The 22,102-nt window shown below is 43.2% G+C and overlaps 1 protein-coding gene across 3 annotated transcripts in view; it reads right to left on the reverse strand.

Annotated features, from left to right (window-relative positions):
• The window catches only part of bckdhb (branched chain keto acid dehydrogenase E1 subunit beta), a 403,853-nt gene that overhangs the window by 115,271 nt on the left and 266,480 nt on the right, over positions 1 to 22,102 (reverse strand). For 2 of the 3 annotated variants that reach the window (XM_072499806.1, XM_072499808.1), the window contains one exon: positions 15,147 to 15,233. The exons of the other annotated variant lie outside the window; for it this stretch is intronic. In XM_072499806.1, coding sequence (XP_072355907.1) covers positions 15,147 to 15,233 — 87 coding nt within the window. The remainder of the gene's footprint in view (positions 1 to 15,146; positions 15,234 to 22,102) is intronic. 3 annotated transcript variants of the gene reach the window in all.

The raw sequence follows: 22,102 nt of genomic DNA on the forward strand, positions 1-22,102 counted from the left end.
CAAGGAACTGATCGATGTTAACTTGAGAATTTGATGTAGATGGGAATTTGGTGCAGATGAGGAAGGAGGTGTAACTTTTTATATCTTTTTTTTCAGCCTCCTATAGCTGGTGAGTGTTCAAATGCACTAATTAGGTGAGCAGGGAAGTTGGTAAGTTTTACGGTTTTATCCCTTCAAATGGGAGTTTAAACTGGTACTGAGGAGATTATAAATACTACATTAAGTTTATAGCTTAACGAATTAAACTTTTTAACAAAACCACAGATAAATCCCCCTCCCACTTCCTCTCCAGCCAAAGATGCCCTTAGCCCTGGCATCATGCAGACAATATTGCGTTCGGGATTCTCTCTCTCTCAACTGCAGAGAACCTTATTTCCCTAAGTTAGTGTCTCCCATTAGGACTACTTTCCATTTTACCCTTCCATTTGAGTAACTCCCTGCTCCATGCTTCCATGGTGAGTTTGCTCATCCAACCTGCTCCCGTCTAAACAAGCTGCAAGAAGGATCATTGCTACCTTCTGGATCCCCATACCTGCCTCACTCACGGTTAAACCTCTTGGCCCTGATCCATGGACCCAATCTAACACAAGGGGTGTGACCGCGTTCTGGAACCAGGTGTCTAGGCAATTTTTACCCCCCCCCCCCCCCCCCCCCCACCGCCCCCGCCGTGCCATTGTGCCCAAAGCTTAGACTTCAGCTCATCAACTCTGAGCTGAATTCTCTGAAGCTGCACACACTTTTTGCAGGTCTGATTGCCATGGTTCATCAGATCTCTCTTGTTACAGCAGCAATACAGCACCTCCATGCCATCTTTATTGTGTTTTATTTCACAAATTAAGTTGCAGGTTTAGTAAAATTGGAAACATGGCACATAGTCACTTGGTATGGTAAAGAAAAAAGATAAAGTCGCCATAGATGACCATAGGCTGATTTCCCTTCTTGAGGGGGAGAGCCTACTGGTGGTGGTTTAATCTGAGGATCACCACACTTCAAGCGAGGGGCAAGATTGAGAAGGCCGGCCTTCGCTTGGACACTGAGATCATACAGCTAAAACAGTGGGGATTGGAATTGCTGGCAAGAGTATGGAGTTTAAGCATAAGGTGAAGACAATGGCTTTGATGTTCTCAATGTTTAACAGGAGGAAATTATGGATTGTCCAAGGCTTGATAAGGTCAGATAATAAGTCCAAGAAAATAATGATAAGGAGAGATTGAGACTGAGTGGTTAAGAGTTATGAGAGTTATGGGCGACACAGTGGTTAGCACTGTTGCCTCACAGCTCCAGGGTCCCGGTTCAATTCCAGCCTCGGGTGACTGTGTGGAGTTTGCACGTTCTCCCTGTGTCTGCGTGGGTTTCTTCCCATGTCTGCATGGGTTACTTCTGGGTGCTCCAGTTTCCTCCCACAGTCCAAAGATGTGCAGGTTAGGTGGATTGGCCATGCTAAATTGCCCCTTGGTGTCCAAAAGACTAGGTGGGGTTACTGGGTTACGTGGATAGGGTGGAAGTATGGGATTAAGTAGTGTGATCATTCCATTGGCTGGTGCAGTCTAGATGGGCCAAAATGGCCTCCTTCTGCACCGCAAATTCTATGAGAGATGGATATGTGGAAGCTGATCCCATGTCTTCAGGCAATGCTTTCAAAGGTAGCAAAGAGATGGATCGAAAGATACACTTTAGGGGGTTTGCAAGAGGCAACGTTGTGTGGTGGGAAGAGATGCATTGCGTGAGGATGCAGACAACCATGTTGAAAACTTCAGACAAGTCAAAAATAGATAATGCATAACAATCATTTACAGAAAATTGCATATTTTGGATCGGCCAATTTTGGGGGTACAATGGCAGGGCAGAAACCTAACAGAGATTCAAACATGGAGTTGTGAGAAAGATGATCACGGATTTGGGAAGCGACACTGTGAAAGAGCTTAGAAAGAAAAAGGTGGTTGGTGATGGAGTGGCCGGTCATAGTAAAGAAGTGTCAAGCAATGGTTTTTGGAAGAGGCAATGATGACAGCTTTGACCAAGAGCAAGACATTACCTGAGGAAAGAAAATAATTTACAATGTCAACTACCCTGGGGATCAAGTTGGATGAACATCGATTTAATGTGAATAATGTCAATGGAATAAGAGATGGATCTCATAGTGGAAATGTTTTCTTGGATGGCCCTAGAGCAGCTGGTAATTGTCATCCAATGCTTTCTCTCATTTTATGCTCCAAGTTGAATAACTTCAATCTCTTTTGAGATTAAACAGGAATTGGAATTCATACAGTCACTGTTCAAATCAAGCCAAAATTAGACACAATATTAAAACCAAATGAATCCATAAGATAACAAAAGTGCCTCAATATAAAATTACGTTTATTACTTGAATGACAACAATATGTTTGACACATGGAAGAAAATGCATGAGATATCATAAAAAGTTACACTAACCTAAGATTAAAGAACATAGGCATGCCAAACATAATTACAAAGAGGCGGGATGGGATGCATAGAGTCACAAAGGTGCAATAAAAAATAACATGGCCAGAAACACAGAGGTTCTGCTGAATTTAACAGCAGGGTCCTATTCTTTTTTTTGTTATTTTCTTATGCTTTCTCCTGGTAACTGGCCAAATTGTCAGGGCAGCTGCAAGACGGGGAAAACGAGGCAGGATTCTGCAGCCAGGTACCCTTGTGGGAGATCTTCGGCAATCAGTCAGGAATGCAGGCTGTAGATCAGGCATTGGGAGGGATGAGGTTGAATGTTTGTGGGACAAATTATAGATCTGGGTTCATTATCTTCACTCTGAAAAAGTCATATGGACTCGAAACGTTAACTCTGTCCCCACAGATGCTGCCAGGCCCACTGAGTTTATCCAGCATTTCTGTTTTTATCATAGATCAGGGTTTGGTGTGGGTAAGTGTGGGGAGAGGGAGTTCACCAATTGTGGTAGCTGGAGCTAGATAGGCACCAATAGGCAATAATCAGCAGCAGGGAGTTGGAAGGTTTTGCTGGGGGTTTGACAGTTGGGTGGATGAGCACTTCCCTTCCTGGTCGACGAGCTACATGGTAAATGCATTGACAGACTGGTGCCTGCATCTTCAAAAACTGGTTGGCAGTAACTGAATTTAAATCAGTCTCCTAGTTGCACTATTAACGCATGATACATGCATGGCATTCTATCTGCCACCATAAAAATGGCAGCAAGAGGGTCCATATCAGGTTGGGATTTTGCTTTTAAGTGCTCAAAGTCCCTCAACCTCCTCCCGCCGAAGGGAATGGGAGGTTACTATTGAGGACAATGTGCAACAGCTATTTTTGATTAGTTTGAATCACAGAGCCAAATGTTGTCATCTGTTATTCTGTGTAACAGCAATCGTAGAGTAATTCCTTTTACCTTTCCCACAATGCAACAGCCAAATGTAATGTAAAGCAGATCAAATGTTACAGTATAAACAAAGAGACTGATTTTTGATTTCCACAGAAAAAAATGAAAGGAATCTTGGAATGCAACCTCTAAACACTAGCAAAAATTCAACAATTCCAGGTAACGAAAAGTGAATTTAACCAATTTAGTCACAGTAAAGCAGCAGCCCTCAATATAATGAAGGAATAATATAAAACCAGATTGGGATAAATATGTCATGTCATAGAATTTACAGTGCAGAAGGAGGCCATTCGGCCCATCGAGTCTGCACCGGCTCTTTGAAAGAGCACCCTACCCAAGCCCACACCCTATCCCCATAACCCAGTAACCCCAGCCAACACGAAGGGCAATTTTGGACACCAAGGGCAATTTAGCATGGCCAATCCACCTAACCTGCACATCTTTGGACTGTGGGAGGAAATCCAAGCACCCGGAGGAAACCCACGCACACACGGGGGGACGTGCAAACTCCGCACAGACAGTGACCCAAGGCAGGAATCGAACCTGGGACCCTGGAGCTGTGAAGCAATTGTGCTAACCACCATGCTACCGTGCTGCCCTATCTCGTTTTTCTGGAGCGCATTTCTGCAAATCACATAAAATCATGTGTAACTATGATTTTGCAGACCTGACCAATCATGAAAAGAATGCTATAAGTAATTATTATTTAATTCATAGGTTATTATTTAGGTGAACCTTATTGCAGTGATTCAGTTGTTAACAGCCAGGGCCCACAACGGGTGAAATAGCCGTAGATTTTGAAAGCAAAGTGGGCTTGTTCACATTAGAAAATCGGGACTTTGTGGTCAGCACAATGTTTTCAAAATGAATATGAGAAACGATGAATTTGATTTATACAAATTGCTCATGTTGATGAAGGATTAAAATATGTGTCAAACCTGAAATCATAAAGTATATTATCGTAGAGCAGAGGTGGCATCAGTCTATGTACGACTGATGTTTTTAATTTGAGAGCACGTAATGCAGGAGGTGTTCTAATCTGCGCACTTAATACCCCGCAAAACATTCACAGGGAAATCAGAACAAATGTAGTCTTAAGAGACAGCACTGAAAATAATGTCTTGTCTTTGAAAGAGAAACCGATTTGGAAAATGCTAAGACATTAAGAAAAATTTAATTGAAAGAAAAATGCAAAACTCCAATCAGCTATTGCTTGTTTAGCACACTTAATGTGTTCCTAAAAGTTATGTGCTGAACAAAAACATGACAAAAGAAAATCAGTTTCCCATTCGGAAACACATAATAAGGGCGGGTTACTTTTCTGATAATGCAATTTTCACATTAAAACCCCATTGGCTGCATTGAGCACAACTGGCCCAAAAATCTTCTTACAACCTTTCATTAATTCTCACTAACTTACTACCTCTTTGCCCTTACTTCATACTCGTCGCCTATATCTCCTGACTCTCGCACTCACTGCTTCCCTCCCTCATCCCTCGTGCTAGCTGCTTCCTGCTCAGTACCTCTCCCGACCCTCCCGCTGACCACTTCCCTCTGCTGACTTTCCTGCTGGCCGCTTTTCTCACCCAATCTTCATGCTTCTTTCTCCCAACCTTCCTGCTTTCCACTGCTGACTCATGACCTCTCACGACCCTCCCTCTCACTTACAATACAATTAAGATATTACCTAACAGTTTGTTTCAACCGTGTGAACATAAATAGCCAACATTTTTACTACAGATTGGAGGGTAGCTAATATAACCCCGCTGTTGAAAAAGGGAAGGAGAGAGAAAACAGGAAACCATAGATCTGTGAGCCTAACGTCGGTAGTAGGGAAGTTGCTAGAATCCATTAGCAAGGATTTCAGGGCACAGCATTTGGAAAGCAGCGGTGAAATCAGACAAATTCAGCATGGATTTACAAAAGGAAAATCATGCTTGATAAATCTAGTAGAATTCTTTGAAGATGTAACTAGTAGAGTTGACCAGGGAGAACCTGTGGATGTGGTTTATTTAGACTTTCAGAAGGCTTTCGAGACGGTCTCACATAGCAGATTACTATGTACAGTTAATACGCATGGGATTATAGGTAGTGTCTTGAGATGCATAGAAAGCTGGTTAGCAAACAGGAAGCAAAAAGTTGGAATAAATTGATCTTTTTCTGATTGACAAGTAGTGAATAGTTGGGTAGAATAGTTGCTAGAACCCTAACTATTCACATTATATATTAATGATTTGGGCAAGAGAATTAAATATATTATCTCCAAATTTGCAGATGATACAAAATTGGGTGAGAGGGTGAACATGTCTTTTTCTTTTATTTGTTCATGGGACGTGGGTGTGCCAGCGTTTATTGCCCATCACTAATTGCTCTTGAGGGGGCACTTAAGAGTCAACCACATTGCTGTGGGTCTGCAGTCACATATAGGCCAGACCAGGTAAGGATGGCAGATTTCCTGCCCTAAAGGACCTGAGTGAACCAGATGGATTTTTTTCGGCAATCGACAATGGTTTCATGGCCATCATTAGACTTTTAATTCCAGATTTTTACTGAAATCAAATTTCACCATCTGCAGTGCCAGGATTTGAACCTGGGACCCGAGAGTACTCTGGGTCTCTGAATTATTAGTCCAGTAACAATACCACTACACCACCGCCTCCCCTGTTTTACCAACTTGATTGAATTTTCGAAGAGGTGACCAGGTGTGTCCGTGAGGGGAATGCATTTGACGAGTCTACTTGGACTTTTGATGCGGTCCCACATGGCGTCCAAGGGAATTTGGAAAATTGGATCCAGAATTGGCTGAGTAGCAGGAAGCAGGATGGTTGTGGAGCATTTTTCTGACTGAAAGCCTGTGTCCAGTGGGGGCCCGCAGGTATCAGTGTTGGGGCCCTTGCTGTCTGTGATTTATATAAATGATATAGATATGAATGTAGGAAGGTTGATCAGTAAGTTTGCGGATGATACGAAAATTGATGGGATGGTAAATAGTGAGGAAGATACCCTTCGATTACAGGAGGATATAGACGGGCTGGTCAGTTGGGCTGATCAGTGGCAAATGGAATTCAATCCAGATAGGTATGAGGTGAGGCACTTGGGCAGGACAAACAAGGAAAGGGAAATCATGATAAACGGCAGGACCCTGGAAAGCACCAAAGATCAAAAGGATCTTGGTGTGCATGAACACCAGTCCCTTAAGGTAGCACAGCAGGTGGATACAGTGGTTAAGAAGGCAAATGGTATACTTGCCTTTATTAGTCGAGGCATAGAGTTTAAGAGCAGAGAGCTAATGCGGGAACAGCGAGCGCAGTGAAACGTGTGGTAAATGCACATTGTTTCCATTTAGCTAAATCACGCCCTATGTCTCTGGGACGGCATTCATTTCACACCCATTTACCTTTATTTGTGCCTTCAAATAATGTACCTCGTTACAAATCATAGAATCATAGAATTTACAGTGCAGAAGGAGGCCATTTAGCCCATCAAGTCTGCACCGGCCCTTACCAAGCCCACTCTTCCACCCTATCCCCATAACCCAGTAACCCCATCCAACCTTTTTGGAGGGCAATTTACCAAGGCCAAGCCTACTAACCTGAACACTGTTGGACTGTGGGAGGAAACCGGAGCACCCGGAGGAAACCCATACAGACACGGGTACTGACCCAAGCCGGGAATCGAACCTGGGACTCTGAAGCTGTGAAGCAACTGTGCTAACCACTATGCTACCGTGCCGCCCGGAATACTGTATGCATTTAGATTGAATGAATACCCTTAACTTTGTCTTTATAAATTTTTCACAATCTGATCCTATTTGATATCAAATTTTAACTGTGGGCTCTGCTGCAGGCGAGCTCAGTATGTCGCACCACCATATTTCCCCTGCAATTTTGTTTTCAAATGAAATGAAATGAAAGCTCCTTCGATTCTCAAGCATACTTGAAGACAAAACTGAAGGCAAAGCACTTCCTCAACCACTACATTCCCCATACTTATACTATCCAAACCACAAACCACAACTTTTTGGATAAGTGCCCCTCCCTAAGAAAACTTAACACTATTTAAACAACTGCATTCCTCATATTCTGCTGCAGTTACGATATCAATCACACTAGAAGAGCAGGAACACAATTAAAATTGTGTTGCATCTGGTTTTTAATTTCTTACATTTGAGATTAAAAGAGTGTCTAAGGAACTTTCTCTTGTTCCGAAGAGGACCAGCTGCTCGTCACCATTCTTCTCCCAAATTAGGGCTAAAAAAATGTTGCAGATGCATTGCAGCTAGGCTCACCACAATAAGACAGAAAAACATTGGTTAAAGTTTCCAGCTGATCAGTATTCGAAATTCTGATTAAAAAAGTCACATTTGAAATATTGCTGGACCAATGAATTGGAGAGACATTGAGGTAGATGTTTCCTCTCGGGGAGGGAAAACAGAAATCGGGACTGTTTCTGGGTCCAAAACCCATCCCTGGGGAGAAACAGTAACTCCTTGGAATTGTCACAGGAGTGCCCTCTTCGTTGGCATGGATACAGGTTATCTATCTATGGGCAGGCTCTCGAAGCTGGAAGGTCAATCAGAGGTAATGGCTCCAGAATAAAATGGCCTTGTGCATGAAGGATGGTGACCTAAGTAGAGTACTAAAAAGGAGGAATACATTTTCAGGGAAGGGGAAAATTGAATGGGGGAAACATCAGCGTATGTCCTGATTTAAAGTTTTGGTTTTGCACAATATCCACAAATATGACTGCCAGTGTTTAATTATAAAGAGTTCTGTGTTGGGGACCCATGACTATTAGTAACTAGATTTAGTTTATCTAAAAATTCATTTAACATAAAAGCCATTACAGGCACCAAAATAAAAAAATATTTGTCCGATCAGTTGGGGTTGAAATTCAACTCTTCTCAGGAGGAGGAAGTAGCAGAAAGGCTGAATTTTCAGACCAAAGTTCTAATATTTACTTAGTTCCCTGGGCAAATCTCCAATTTCTTCAGGGCATATACATCAAAAGGTAAAAGTGTTGAGAAAGTAAATTTGTAACGGAGATTTCTTCCACTGATTTCTCTGCCTTACAAAGTGGAAACATTAAATTATTAATGACCTGAATGAATTTTCATCCGCACCAAAGCAAACAAAGTTCAAGCCATAGTTTCAGCTCCTACTCTGCCATAATCCTCCTCTGTCTTGTTTTGGACTTGCAAAAATGTGACAAGCCAAGCACACTCACAAAATAAACATCAGATTCAACTCTTCCACTTGCAGCTAACTTCATACCCCAAGCGTCAGCATTCAGAATCCAATAGTAAATTATGAAAGCCTTGGGCCCTAAACGTTCATCTTTGTCAGGTGGAAAAGATGTGATGATTTTGGAAACTATAATATCTTCAGAATATGAAAAGCAATGTTTTCTAAAATGAAAATTGTGAAAGCACACAGAAGCAAAACGTAATTCAAAACATGGCTTTGCGATAGTACAATTTATGCCTTTCAGAATTAAAAATTATCACATGCAAAGGGTGAACCGTATTCCAAATCTAGACACTCAGTAAAAACTATATATTAGGATTTAATAATTGGATTTCAAGTGAGCTACATCACAAATCCAAATTTCTAGAGAATTTGCAATTAACAAATGAAAACGTTTGAAAATGTGGGTGACATTTACACTTTCATTTTATAGAATGATTATTTTTCTCAACAGACTGGCATGTTTTTTTTACATTCACAAGAGTTTGTGGTAAGCAGCAAAAGGGTAGCTTGGCATATATTTCAATGAGACCTCTAAACTTAATTGTATTACACATGGAAAGAATAAAATTGCAATGACAAGCAACCAACTTGAGGAACACTTTCCAAATTTGCAGAGCCACCACAGGCAAAAAAAACCTCAATGTGATGGAAGTCAGCGCGAGAAATATAAACAAGAAATATAAACTCGAGACACAACATATTTTCCTTTAAGTGGAACAATTATATTGTCATTTAAAGGAACAACACCATAGATCTATTCACGGCATAAGTGGGGAGTTAAAGATTTTCAAATGATGTTTACAGTATCTACCTACCTGAGGACTTCAATTTTACTAGTCCACTTTCAAAATCAACAGGTCAACAGGAAGGTAAAAATACAAGTTATTGTTCCATACAACCAATTAAATTGGCAGATGGAGTTTAATTTAGATAAATGTGAGGTGATGAATTTTGGTAGATCGAATCGGGGCAGGACCTACTCAGTTAATGGTAGGGAGTTGGGGAGAGTTATAGAACAAAGAGACCCAGGAGTACAGTTCATAGCTCCTTGAAAGTGGAGTCACAGATGGAAAGGGTGATGAAGACGACATTCGGCATGCTTGTTTTCATTGGTCTGATCATTGAATACAGGAGTTGGGACGTCTTGCTGAAGTTGTACAAGATATTAGTATGGCCACACTTGGAATACTGTACAGTTCTGGTCACCCTATTACAGAAAGGATATTATTAAACTAGAAAGAGTGCAGGAAAGATTTACTAGGATGCTACTGGGATGGTTGAGTTATAACGAGAGGTTGGATAGACTGGGACTTTTTTCCCTGGAGCGTAGGAGGCTTAGGGGTGAACTTATAGAGGTCTATAAAATAATGAGGAGTATCGAAAAGGTAGTTGGTCAACATCTATTCCCAAAGGTAGGGGAGTCTAAAACTAGAGGGCATAAATTTAAGGTAAGAGGGGAGAGATACAAAAGGGTCCAGAGGGGCATTTTTTCACACAGAGGATGGTGAGTGTCTGGAATGAGCTGCCAGAGTCAGCAGCAGAGGCAGGTATAATTTTGTCTTTTAAAAAGCATTTAGACAGTTATATGGGAAAGCTGGGTATAGAGGGTAAATGCACGCAATTGGCACTAGCTTAATGGTAAAAACTGGGTGGCATGGACAAGTTGGGCCGAAGAGCCTGTTTTCATGCTGTAAACCTCTATGATTCTAAAGTGATTCCATAAATATTTCCACTACAACTGGTCATAGACAAATCCTACTTATCCATAACAAGCACTCCTCTAAGACATCAGAATGTGACTGACACCAGTTAAACTACAAGACACCAAATGTGACTTTTGTATTTACTAAATACTAGTAAATTTTAAACATTTAGAAACAAAATAATTTTTAAAGTAGTTTGCAATACTGAATATAAAACAAAATTCGTGAACAATTGTAAATTCTATTGTAAATTCAGTATAGAAATTAATGCTATCTTCTTTGGTCTGGAGGATGGTACAATTCAATACAAGGTTGTCTCAAGACATGAAATTAATGCCAATTAGTAATCGAAACATCATCTATTGACACTTCTTAAGTGGCAATGGAAAGCAACCCTCCATGACCTGTTTACCACTTCACCCAGTGAGCCAGATAAACCCAACCACGATGAAAAACATGAGCATCAATGTCATTTTATGAATGGGGTTTGAACAATTTCAGCGTTCCGCATTCCACAATTGCTCTAGGTTTTTAAGAAAAGGATTATTTGGTCGCCTGGCCAACATGCAGTCAACAACAGGGCTCAAATAATATGGAACTCAAAAATGTCTTCATACTTTAGTTGTCCGTCTGGGTAGAATTATGTCCATTGACTGCATGGATCAAATCAGAATAGAGTCGAGCACTTCTTCAGAGTCATGGAGTTGTACAGTGCAGAAAAGGCCCTTTGGCCTATCGAGTATGCACTGACAATAACTACCCTTAATTTTACGCTAATCCCATTTACCAGCATTTGTTCCATATCCTTGAATATGATGGTGTTTCAAGCGCTCATCCAAGTGTTTTTAAAGGCTATAAGGTTTCCAGGCAGTGTATTCCAGATTCTCACCACCACCCTTCGAGGGAAAACATTTGTTCTCAAATCCCCTCGGAATCTCCTGCCCCTCATCCTAAAACTATGGCCCCTTGTAAGTGACCCCTCAACCTAGGGGAACAGCTGCTTCCTATTTACCTTGCCATAATCCTTCATACACCTCAATAATATCCCAACATTCTGTACAGTTCCAACATAACATGTTTGCTCTTATGATCTAAGCCACGACTGATAAAGCAAGTGTTCCATATGCCTTAACTACCCCTATATATATAATGCTTCTGAATTGCAGCTGGCACACCTGCCGAATTTGCTGAAAAATTCTAAAATTCCAAATAACAGGAGCACGGAGAATCAAAAGCCATGTCTCAATTCATGATACTTTGGAAATGGGCTAAAAAATTTGCTGCAGTATTTTCTGGTGGTGAAATCTCCCACAAGGATCCAAATGGTTAATAGCTAAATAACGTTACACAGGAGCATAAACGATGGTTCCCAGAAGAGCAGTCAGTAAGAAAAATGAAAATACATAATTGTCAGTGAGACCATTGTAGGTATAGATTAGATGCACACCATAATCACAGCCTTTTATAACCAAGAATTTTGTTGGCAAAAGCACAGGAGAGGAATTTGACCATATTGGCGAGGGCCTGGCTGTGAGGTCCTATGCATGACTTTCAGGCACACTACCGTCTTAAGTCTCTGGTTGTTTTCAAGGAGTGTTTTCTTCACACACTCAAATGAAAGCACAAGGAAAATAAAAGTATCACTGAACAACAAATCCTATGGTTTTGAGATTAAAGAGGTAATATCACCTAGTTCACCATCAGGGTCTGGTTGGATGCCTATTTTATGAAGATTTAAATCTGGACGAACCGGGAGTGCAGGAGGCGAAAGAGGCCGGCATTCTGGACTTTGCGTCCCTAGTAGCCCGACGAAGGATCTTGCTAATGTGGAAGGAGGTGAAGTCCCCCAGCCTGGAGGCCTGGATAAATGATATGGCTGGGTTCATAAAGTTGGAGAGGATTAAGTTCGCCTTGAGAGGGTCTGCGCAGGGGTTCTACAGGCGGTGGCAACCGTTCCTAGACTATCTCGCGGAGCGTTAGAGGAAGGTCGGTCAGCAGCAGCAACCTTGGGGGGGGGGGGGGAGACACGTCCTGGGAGGGGGGGGGGGGGGGGGGGGGGAGACTGCCTGGGAGGGTGGACGAGCAAGAGATAACATGAAGGGTTGGGAAAACTGGCACGTATGGGTGAGGGCCAGTGTACAAAGCTGTGTAAATATATCATTTTGCCATGTATATATCTTGCTCTGCGCGATTTCTCTTTTTTTTTTGTTACGAGGGGGTTATTGTTTGTAAGGGAGAAAAATTGTGTTAAAAATCTTTAATAAATATACATTTTTTTTAAAATTAAGATTTAAATCGGTTGAGGTGCAAAATATAATAGAAAAATTGTGTTGAAAATCTTTAATAAATATAGTTTTTTTTAAAATGAAGATTTAAATATGTTGAGGTGCAAAATATAATCACAGATCACAGAATTTACAGTGCAGAAGGAGGCCATTCGGCCCATCGAGTCTGCACCGGCTCTTGGAAAGAGCACCCTACCCAAGGTCAACACCTCCACCCTATCCCCATAACCCAGTAACCCCACCCAACACTAAGGGCAATTTTGGACACTAAGGGCAATTTATCATGGCCAATCCACCTAACTCGCACATCTTTGCACTGTGGGAGGAAACCGGAGCACCCGGAGGAAACCCATGCACACACGGGGAGAATGTGCAGACTCCGCACAGACAGTGGCCCAAGCCGGAATCGAACCTGGGACCCTGGAGCTGTGAAGCAATTGTGTTATCCACAATGCTACCGTGCTGCCCGTAATGTTTTACTTGAATACACTGGTTCCCCACCAGACAACTTGGGTGTAAATAACCGCTGAATCTCCATTTTTAAGCCACACAGAATATGGCATTGCCTGCTTTGATTTATGGTCTGTGCTGAGCTAACAGATTTCAGATGGATCACAATGATTGACACAGTACAGAAAATCAACCCAAGAATCCCACTCTCACTTGAAATGAAATGAAATGAAAATCGCTTATTGTCACAAGTAGGCTTCAATGAAGTTACTGTGAAAAGCCCCTAGTCGCCACATTCCGGCGCCTGTTCGAGGAGGCTCGTACGGGAATTGTGCTGCTGGCCTGCTTGGTCTGCTTTAAAAGCCAGCGATTTAGCCCAGTGTGCTAACCACCCAGCCCCACTTTTTGCTTGCATCAGTGGCCCCGTCCATAGCAGAACTGCAATTGTGCTGCATGCCTTTGCGAATACAGGCTCTGGTTCAATTGTGAAGTTCCCGATGTTCCGTTAGGCTGTCCACTACTTATGAGTCAAATTGCCACTTGGCCATGGTGCCAGAAAGTGACTGTTGGCTGAATCAGCATCACCAGAACAAGAAAACATGGAGAAAAGCAAGAACAATAGCTCGAAAATAAATTCAAGAAAATGAAATGTCAAATTGGGACTAATTGAAATTCAAATCTGCTGTATTCAGAGGCATGTAAAATGTTTTCATGGGAGATAATTCTATTCCCAAAACAATAAATCCCCAATGCAATCTGTCACCATGGGATCAAGTTGTCATTTTCAGATTCCACTCCCTCAAGGAGGGAGCCTTATTTCTTGTTCTTGTCCTATTATCAGGAGTTTGATCACAGCAGCATCCATGAAGACTTTTGAGAAAGCTGCACACTAACTGTTGCCTGCAGTTGTTTTTATTCATTCACGGGATGTGGATGTCACTGGATAAGCGAGCATTTATTGCCAATTCCTATTTGTTCTTGAGAAGGTGGTGGTGAGCTGCCTTCTTGAACGACTGCAGTGCCTGTAGGTACATCCACAGTGATTTTGGGATAGAAATTGCAGGATTTTGACCCAGTGATAGTGAAGGAGTGGTGGTATATTTCCAAGTCAGGATAATGAGTGACTTGGATAGGTGGAGATGCTCCCAAGTGTCTGCCTCTCTTGTCTTCGTAGATGGTAACGGTCGTGAGTTTGGAAGGTGCTGTTTAAAGAGTCTTGGTGAATCCTGCAATGCATTTTGTACATGGTACAAACTGCTGACACTGTGCATCGGGTATGGGGCGAGTGAATGTTTGCGGATGCGGTGCCGATCAAGCAGGCTGCTTTATCCTGATGGTGTCAAGCTTCTTGAGTGTTGTTGGAGCTGTACTCAGCTAGGCAAGTGAAGACTATTCCATCAGATTCCTGACTTATGCCTTGTGGAGTCAGGAGATTAGGTTATTCACCACAGGATTCCTAGCCTCTAACTTGCTCTTGCAGACATATGGCTAGCCCAGTTCAGTTTCTGATCAATGGTAACCCTTAGGATGTTGATAGTGAGGGACTCAGCAATGGTAATGCCATTTAATATAAAAGGGTGATGGTTAGATTTTCTCCGATCGGCGACGGGCATTGCCTGGCACTCGTGTGGTATGAATGTTACTTGCCATTTATCGGCCTAAGCCTGGACAATGTCCAGGTCTTGCAGCATTCGGTTGGACATGGACTGCAACAGCATTGGAGTCATTGCTAATGGCGCTGAACATTGTACAATCATCAGCGAATATCTCCACTTATGATGGAAGGGACGTCATTAACGAAGCAGTTGAAGATGATTTTGCCAAGGACACTACCTTGAGGAACAATGATGTCCTGGAACTAAAATGATTCACTTCCAATAACTATAACCATCTTTATTTGTGCCAGGTATGAGGCCAACCAGGAGAGTTTTGGAAAACAAAAATGGCAATTAAATCATTATTTCACAATACTCTTATACACTGAATAAAACAATCTTATTTGTTTCCAGAATGTACGGTCTACTCCAAATCAAAGCAATGGAACATTTTCAATCATTTGTTGTGCAGCTACGGTATTTACTCACATACCTGAACTGTGGAACTGATCTCTGCAGCAAATCCTCCTGTCATTGGAGCTTCATGGCTAATCAGCAACCGGCCAGTTTTCACAACAGACTAAGATAGAAGCAGAAAAATATATAATTTGACATATAAATGCAAAGCATCGAATGCAATATGGAACATTTGCCAATATAGATTAATTTCCCAAAATCTTAATGGACGTGCAGCTCTTAGAACAATATTTAATTGTCCCAATGTAATACATAATAATAGTGGCTTAATTATTATTTTATTTCCACCACAATTTGACAACTCTACAGATAATGTAGGGTGATGCTGCTTGAAGAGCCGATATGTCATTTTAAAGGCTGGCATTTGCTTTTTATGTTTGGCACTGACATTAACATCCAACTCTACAGTTTTAATTAAATTGAGTTTTTAATATGTTCACTTTTTTTCCCCTGCAGCATATATGTTGAGCATGAGAGCTATACAAATCATTGCATATTTCACAGTATCAGACACCGGGGATGCGATTCTCTGAAATGGAGACAGAGTCTTCGCGCCGTCGTGAACACCGTCGAGGTTCACGACGGCGCGAAACGGCCCCTATCCCGATCGATTCAGGGCCCGAAAATGGGCTAGGAGCGGTGCCGCGTCATTTACGCGCGCCAGGCCTTGCCGCCTCGTAAAGGCGGCGCCGCATACATGACGTGGCCGGCACCGCATAACTGGCATCAACCACGCATCGTCCTCCCCGAGTCCGCCCCGCAAGAAGATGTCAGACGGATCTTGCGGGGCTGCGGAAGAAAGGAGGTCTGCCTTCAGAGAGGCATCGCGGGAAAATTTGGCGACCCAGGCGATTCTCTGAAACGGCGCGGGAGCAGAGAATCGCGCCCCATAAGCCTGGTTAAAAAATTTAAACTTATATGAATGATGTCCTTAGCTTAAAGGAGAGGGGAACATAAAACACACAACAAAATTCCTAGGCAATGCTGGGACATGTGCAAGAATTAGGATTGCAGAATAGTTGCCTAGATTGTAACTTTTTATTTTATTTATTCTTTCACAGGATGTGGGCATCGCTGGCAAGATTAGCATGTGTTGCCCATCCCTAATTGCCCTTGAGAAGATGGTGGTAAACTGCCTTTTAGAACCACTGTCGTCCATGATATGTAAGTACACCCAAATTGCTGCGCAAGTTCCACGATTCTGACGCAGCGACAGTGAAGGAACGGCAATAAAGTTCCAAGTCAGAATGGTGTGTGCCTTGGAGGGGAGCCTGTAGGTAGTGGTGTGCCCATGAATCTGCTGGTCTTGTTCTTCGAGGTGGTAGTCACAGGTTTGGAGGGTGGTGTCGAAGGAGCCTTGGTGAGTTGCTGCATTGCGTCTTGTAGCTGATAAACCTTGCTGCCACAAGCGTCAGTGGTGGACGTTGAAGGGGGTGGATAGGGTACCCATCAAATGAGCTGCTTTGGCATGGATGGTGTTGAGCTTCTTGAGTGTTGTTGGAGCTGCACACATCCCGGCAAGTCAAGAGTATTCCATTATACTTCTGACTTATGCATGTAGATGCTGAACAGACTTTGGGGCACCTGTCGCAGACCCAGTCCAGTAGTCCTTTAGGACTCAGACAGCTTGGTCAGTCATGGGGCTACTGAGCCACTCTTGGTGATTGGCATCAAGGACAATTATGGAATGCTGGCCTAGTCAGCGATGTAAACATCCAATGGAAATATAATTGAAAAAATCTTATAGGGGAGGAAGTAGCATTGTCACTGGACTGGTGATGCATGGACCGAGGAAATACTCTGGGGACGTAGGTTCAAATGCTGCCATGGCAGATGGTGAAAATTGAATCCAACAAATATCCGGAATCAAAAGTCAATGATGACCATTAAATCATTGCTGATCGTAGGAAAAAACCTACTAATGTCCTTTGGGGATGTAAATCTGTCCTCCCCTGTCTGGCCGACATGTGACTCTAGGTCCACAGCAATTTAGTTGTCTCTTAAATGCGGTGTTTGTGTCACTACTTATCCATAATTGCCCTTGAGCGGCGGGAATGAGCTATGTTCTTGAATTGCTGTAGACCATGAGGCGTAGGTACGCCCATTCTGTTGTTAGGAATGGAAAATGAGGTGCCAACCTGGTGAAGCTAAAACAAAGGACCACTTGCATGCCAAACAGCATAAGCAGCAAGTAACAGAAAAAGCTAAGTGATCTCACAAACAGCGGACCAGATCTAACTTCTGCAGTCCTGCCACATTCAGTCGTGAATGGTAGTGGACAATTAAATATTTCACGAGGGGAGGTGGTTCCACAAATATTCCCATCCTCAATGACAGTGCAGCCCAGCACAGCAGTGCAAAATAACAAGACTGAAGCATTCAAAATAATTTTTGGCCAGAAGTGCCGAGTGGATGATCTATCTCGGTCTCTTCCAGAGGTCCCCAACGTCACATATGCCAGTCTTCAGCCAATTTGATTCACCCCACGTGATATCAAGAAACGGCTGAAGGCACTGGACACTACAAAGGCTATGGGCTCTAACAATATTCCGGCAATAGCGCTGAAGACTTGTGCTCCAGAATTTCCCCACTCCTAGCCAAGCTGTTCCAGTACAGCTACACAGGCATCTACCTGGCAATGTGGAAAACTGCCCGGGAATTTCCTTACACAAAAAGCAGGACAAATCCAACCCAGCCAATTATCGCCCTATCAGTGAACTCTCAGTCATCAATAAAGTGATGGAAGGGGTTATCAACAGTGCTATAAATATAGCAATAATCTGCTCACTGACGCACAATTTGGTTTCTGCCAGGGTCATTCAGCTCCTAACCTCATTACAGCCTTGGTTTAAACATGCTCAAAAGAGATGAACTCCAGAATGAGTGACTGCCCTTGATATCAATGTAGCATTTTATCAAGTATGGCATCAAGGAGCCACAGCAAAACTGGAGTCAATGGAAATCAGGGGAAATCTCCACTGGTTGGAGGAAAATGGCTGTCATTGTTGGGAGGTCAGTCACTCAGTCCCAGAACATCACGGCAGGAGTTCCTCAGGTAGTGTCCTGGGTCCAACCACCTTCAGCCTCTTCATCAATGATCTTCCTTCCAACATAAGGTCAGACGTGGGGATGTTCACTGATGATTTCGCAATGTTCAGCACCATTTGTACTTCCTCAAACATTTAAGCAGTCCACTTGCAAATACAGCAAGACCTGAAGAATATCCAGACTTGGGCTGACAAGTGGCAAGTAACATTACCACCACACAAGTGCCAGGCAATGACCATCTCCAATAAGAGAGAATCAAACCATCACTCCTTGACATTCAATGGCATTATCATCGCTGAATCCCCCACAATCAATATCCTGGGGGTTACCATTACCTCGAAACTGAACTGGACTAGCCATATAAATACTGTGGCAACAAGAACAAGTCAGAGGCTCGGAATCCTACAGCGAGTAACTCACTTCCTGACCCCCACAAAAGACTACAAGGCACAAGTTAGGAGTGTAATGGAATACTCTCCACTTGCCTGGATGAGTGCAGCTCCAATAACACGCAAGAAGCTCGACACCATCCAGGGCAAAGCAGCTCACTTGAATGGCACCCCATCCACAAACATTCACTCTCTCCACCACCAACGAACAGTAGCAGTAGTGTGCACCATCTAAAAGCTGTACTGCAGGAACTCACAAAGGCTCCTTCGGCAGCACCTCCCAAACCTACAACCACTACAATCTAGAAGGACAAGGACAGCAGATACATGGGAACACCACCACCTGGAAGAACTCACCGCCCTGACTTGGAAATATATCGCCGCTCCTTCACTGTCACTGAGTCTAAATTATGTAACCTCCCCCTCCTCCCCCAATAGCACATTGACTGTGGCCTTTCAAGAAGGTAGCATACCACCACTTTCTCAAGGGTAATTAGGGATGGTCAACAATTCTTGCCTATCTACAGAAGCCCACATTACATAAAAAATAAATTTAAAAAGCTCTGAACTGCTCTTATAGCAAGAGTATTTACATTGTTTGGTCCAGTTCACTTTCTGGCAATTCCCAGGATATTGGTTGTGGGGGGGGATTCAGCAATGGCAATATCATTGAACTCAAGGGGAGGGAGAGTTAGATTTTCGCTTGTTGAGAGGTGTGTTACACAAATATTACTTTCCACTTATTGGTCCAAGAATTCATGGACTGAAATAAATTGGCTGAAGCTTGATATCTGTGATTCTAGGGACTCAGGACTGGCCAAGGTGAATCATCCGCTTGGTTGCAAATGATTCCGCCTAGTCTTTTACACTGGTGTGTTCGCCTCCACTGTTACTGAAGATGGGGATATTTGTGGAGCCTCCTCTTCTGAGTGGTTGTTTATTTGTCCACCAACATTCATAACTGGATGTGGCAGGACTGCACAGTTTTGATCGGAGCCATTGAATTGGAATGGCTTATCTCTATTAATCACATGCTGCTTCTGCTGTTTGTCATGCAAATTGTCCTGTGTTATAGCTTAGGTAAGCCTTGTACTGATCCTGGCATGCCTTCCTTCATTATTCATTGAAGCTGATGCCCCAGCTTGATGATAATGGCAGAGTGAGGGATTTGCCAGACTATGAAGTTACAAATTATGCACATAGAAGATTACAGCACATAAACAAGAAATTTAACTCAAGTCATAGAATCATGGGAATCCCTACAGTGCAGGAGGCCATTCAGCCCAACAAGTCTGCACCGAACCTCTGAAAGAGCGCCCTACCTAGGGCTCACTCCCCCGCCGTATCCCCATAACCCCACCTAACCTTTGGACACTAAGGGGCAATTTAGCATGGCTAAGTCTGACCTGCGCATCTTTGGACTGTGGGAGGAAACCGGAACACCCAGAGAAACCCACGCAGCAACGGGGAGAATATGAAAACTCCACACAGTCACCCAAGGTCAGAATCGAACCCAGGTCCCTGGCGGTGTGAGGCAGCAGTGTTAATCACTGTGCCACCGTGCCACCCAATAGGCTGAGGGAATAAGTCAGCTGTGATGGTTTCTTCCACATGAGCTACCCAATTAAAACCTACTCACTTGCTCATTTTCTGCATTCTTTAATGCTTTTAAAAAAAATAACTATGCAATTCCTTTTTGCAATAAGATTAAAAATTTATGCTTCAAAAATGATTTGTGACTCGAACCACCCTTCAGGTGAAGAACGTTTTATTGCTAACTCAACTCTTGAATTTTTTTTAATGATTTTTTTTTTTTACATTTGCTTCTTTGGATTATTCCTTCAGCCTAACAGGACAAGTAATCAATATTTACTTGAAAAAGTTTTCATAAGGTTTGAAGGTGATGAAAAATGGAATATGTTATCAGCCAGGAGAGGAGAATGAGAAAAAAACTGGATGAAGACTTGTTAGCTGCTGTCTGATAGGTATAGAACATAGAACATAGAGCGCACAGTGCAGAAGGAGGCCATTCGGCCCATCGGGTCTGCACCGGCCCACTTAAGCACTCACTTCCACCCTATCCCCCTAACCCAATAAGCCCTCCTAACCCTTTTTGGACACTAAGGGCAATTTAGCATGGCCAATCCACCTAACCTGCACGTCTTTGGACTGTGGGAGGAAACCGGAGCAGCCGGACAAATCCCACGGGGAGAATGTGCAGACTCCCCACAGAAAGTGACCCAGCAGGGAATCGAACCTGGGACACTGTCGCTGTGAAGCCACGGTGCTAACCACTATGCTACCGTGCTGACATGAGCTACCGTCCATTTTCTAAGAATTCTTGATTCATTGGAGATTTTGTTTGGTATAGAAGCAAGACCATTATTAAAAATTATATGGAAACGACTTCCGGTGGCGGCCATGGAGGAGTAGGTCGCACATTTGATAGCTGCCGCCTGTAACGGACTTTTGGACCTTTTTTCCCCATTTTTTAATGTTATACATTCTTTTCAACTGTACTGATAATTAGGAGCATTCAATGGCCTCTTTCGACTTCCTGCTCCATAGAGTTGTTCAAAGAATCCCTTCTGAATGAAAACAAAGATTTTTTTTAAAAAATATATCTCATTGAAGTATTTGTAATTTTCACCGTTTAACAATTTAACATTTCTTAAACAACCAAGCGGGCTGACACACGCAACACCATTAAAATAACATACCCTACAACCCCCCGCCCCCCCCCCCTTATCTCCTGATTGCCTGTATATTAAGTTCCCTGTCCTTGTCTCACACTAATCTGGGCAAACCCCTGGGTTGAACCTCTCAAGGCGAACTTAATTTTTTCCAGACTGAGAAACTCTGCCATGTCGCTAACCCACACTCCTGACTTTGGAGGCTCCGAGTCCCTCCATCCCAGCAAAATCCGTCTCCGGGCCACCAGGGAGGAGAAGGCCAGGACATCAGCCTCTCTCCTCCCCAGGCCCCCGGATCTTCTGATACCCCAAATATTGCCATTTCTGGACTCGGAGTCACCCTCCCTTCCAGGACCTCTGACATGACGTCCGCAAATCCCTGCCAGAATCCCCTCAACTTCAGACACGCCCAGAACATATGTACATGATTCGCCGAGCTTCCCCTACAGCGTCCCAATCTATCCTCCACTTCCACAAAAAACGTACTCATTCGGGCCACCGTCCTATGAATCCCAATGAACCACCTTGAACTGGATCAGGCTAAGCCTGGCACACGACGAGGATGAATGAACTCTCCTCAAGTCCTTTCCTCATATTTCGACTTCCAGCTCCCCTCCCAACTCTTCCTCCCACTTCCTCTTCACCTCCCTGATTGGGACCCCTTCCCACTCCATCAATTCGTTGTATATCTCCAAGACCCTCCCCTGCCCAACCCCCATTTTAGACATTACCTTATCCTGTAGTTCCCTCAGGGGGAGGCGAGGAAGGCTTGGAACCTGCCTCTAAACAAAGTCCCGTACCTGCAGGTACCGAAATCCATTCCACCCGACAACTCAAACTCC

The sequence above is a fragment of the Scyliorhinus torazame genome, chromosome 4 (assembly GCF_047496885.1).
Source record: "Scyliorhinus torazame isolate Kashiwa2021f chromosome 4, sScyTor2.1, whole genome shotgun sequence".
Lineage (NCBI taxonomy): Eukaryota > Metazoa > Chordata > Chondrichthyes > Carcharhiniformes > Scyliorhinidae > Scyliorhinus > Scyliorhinus torazame.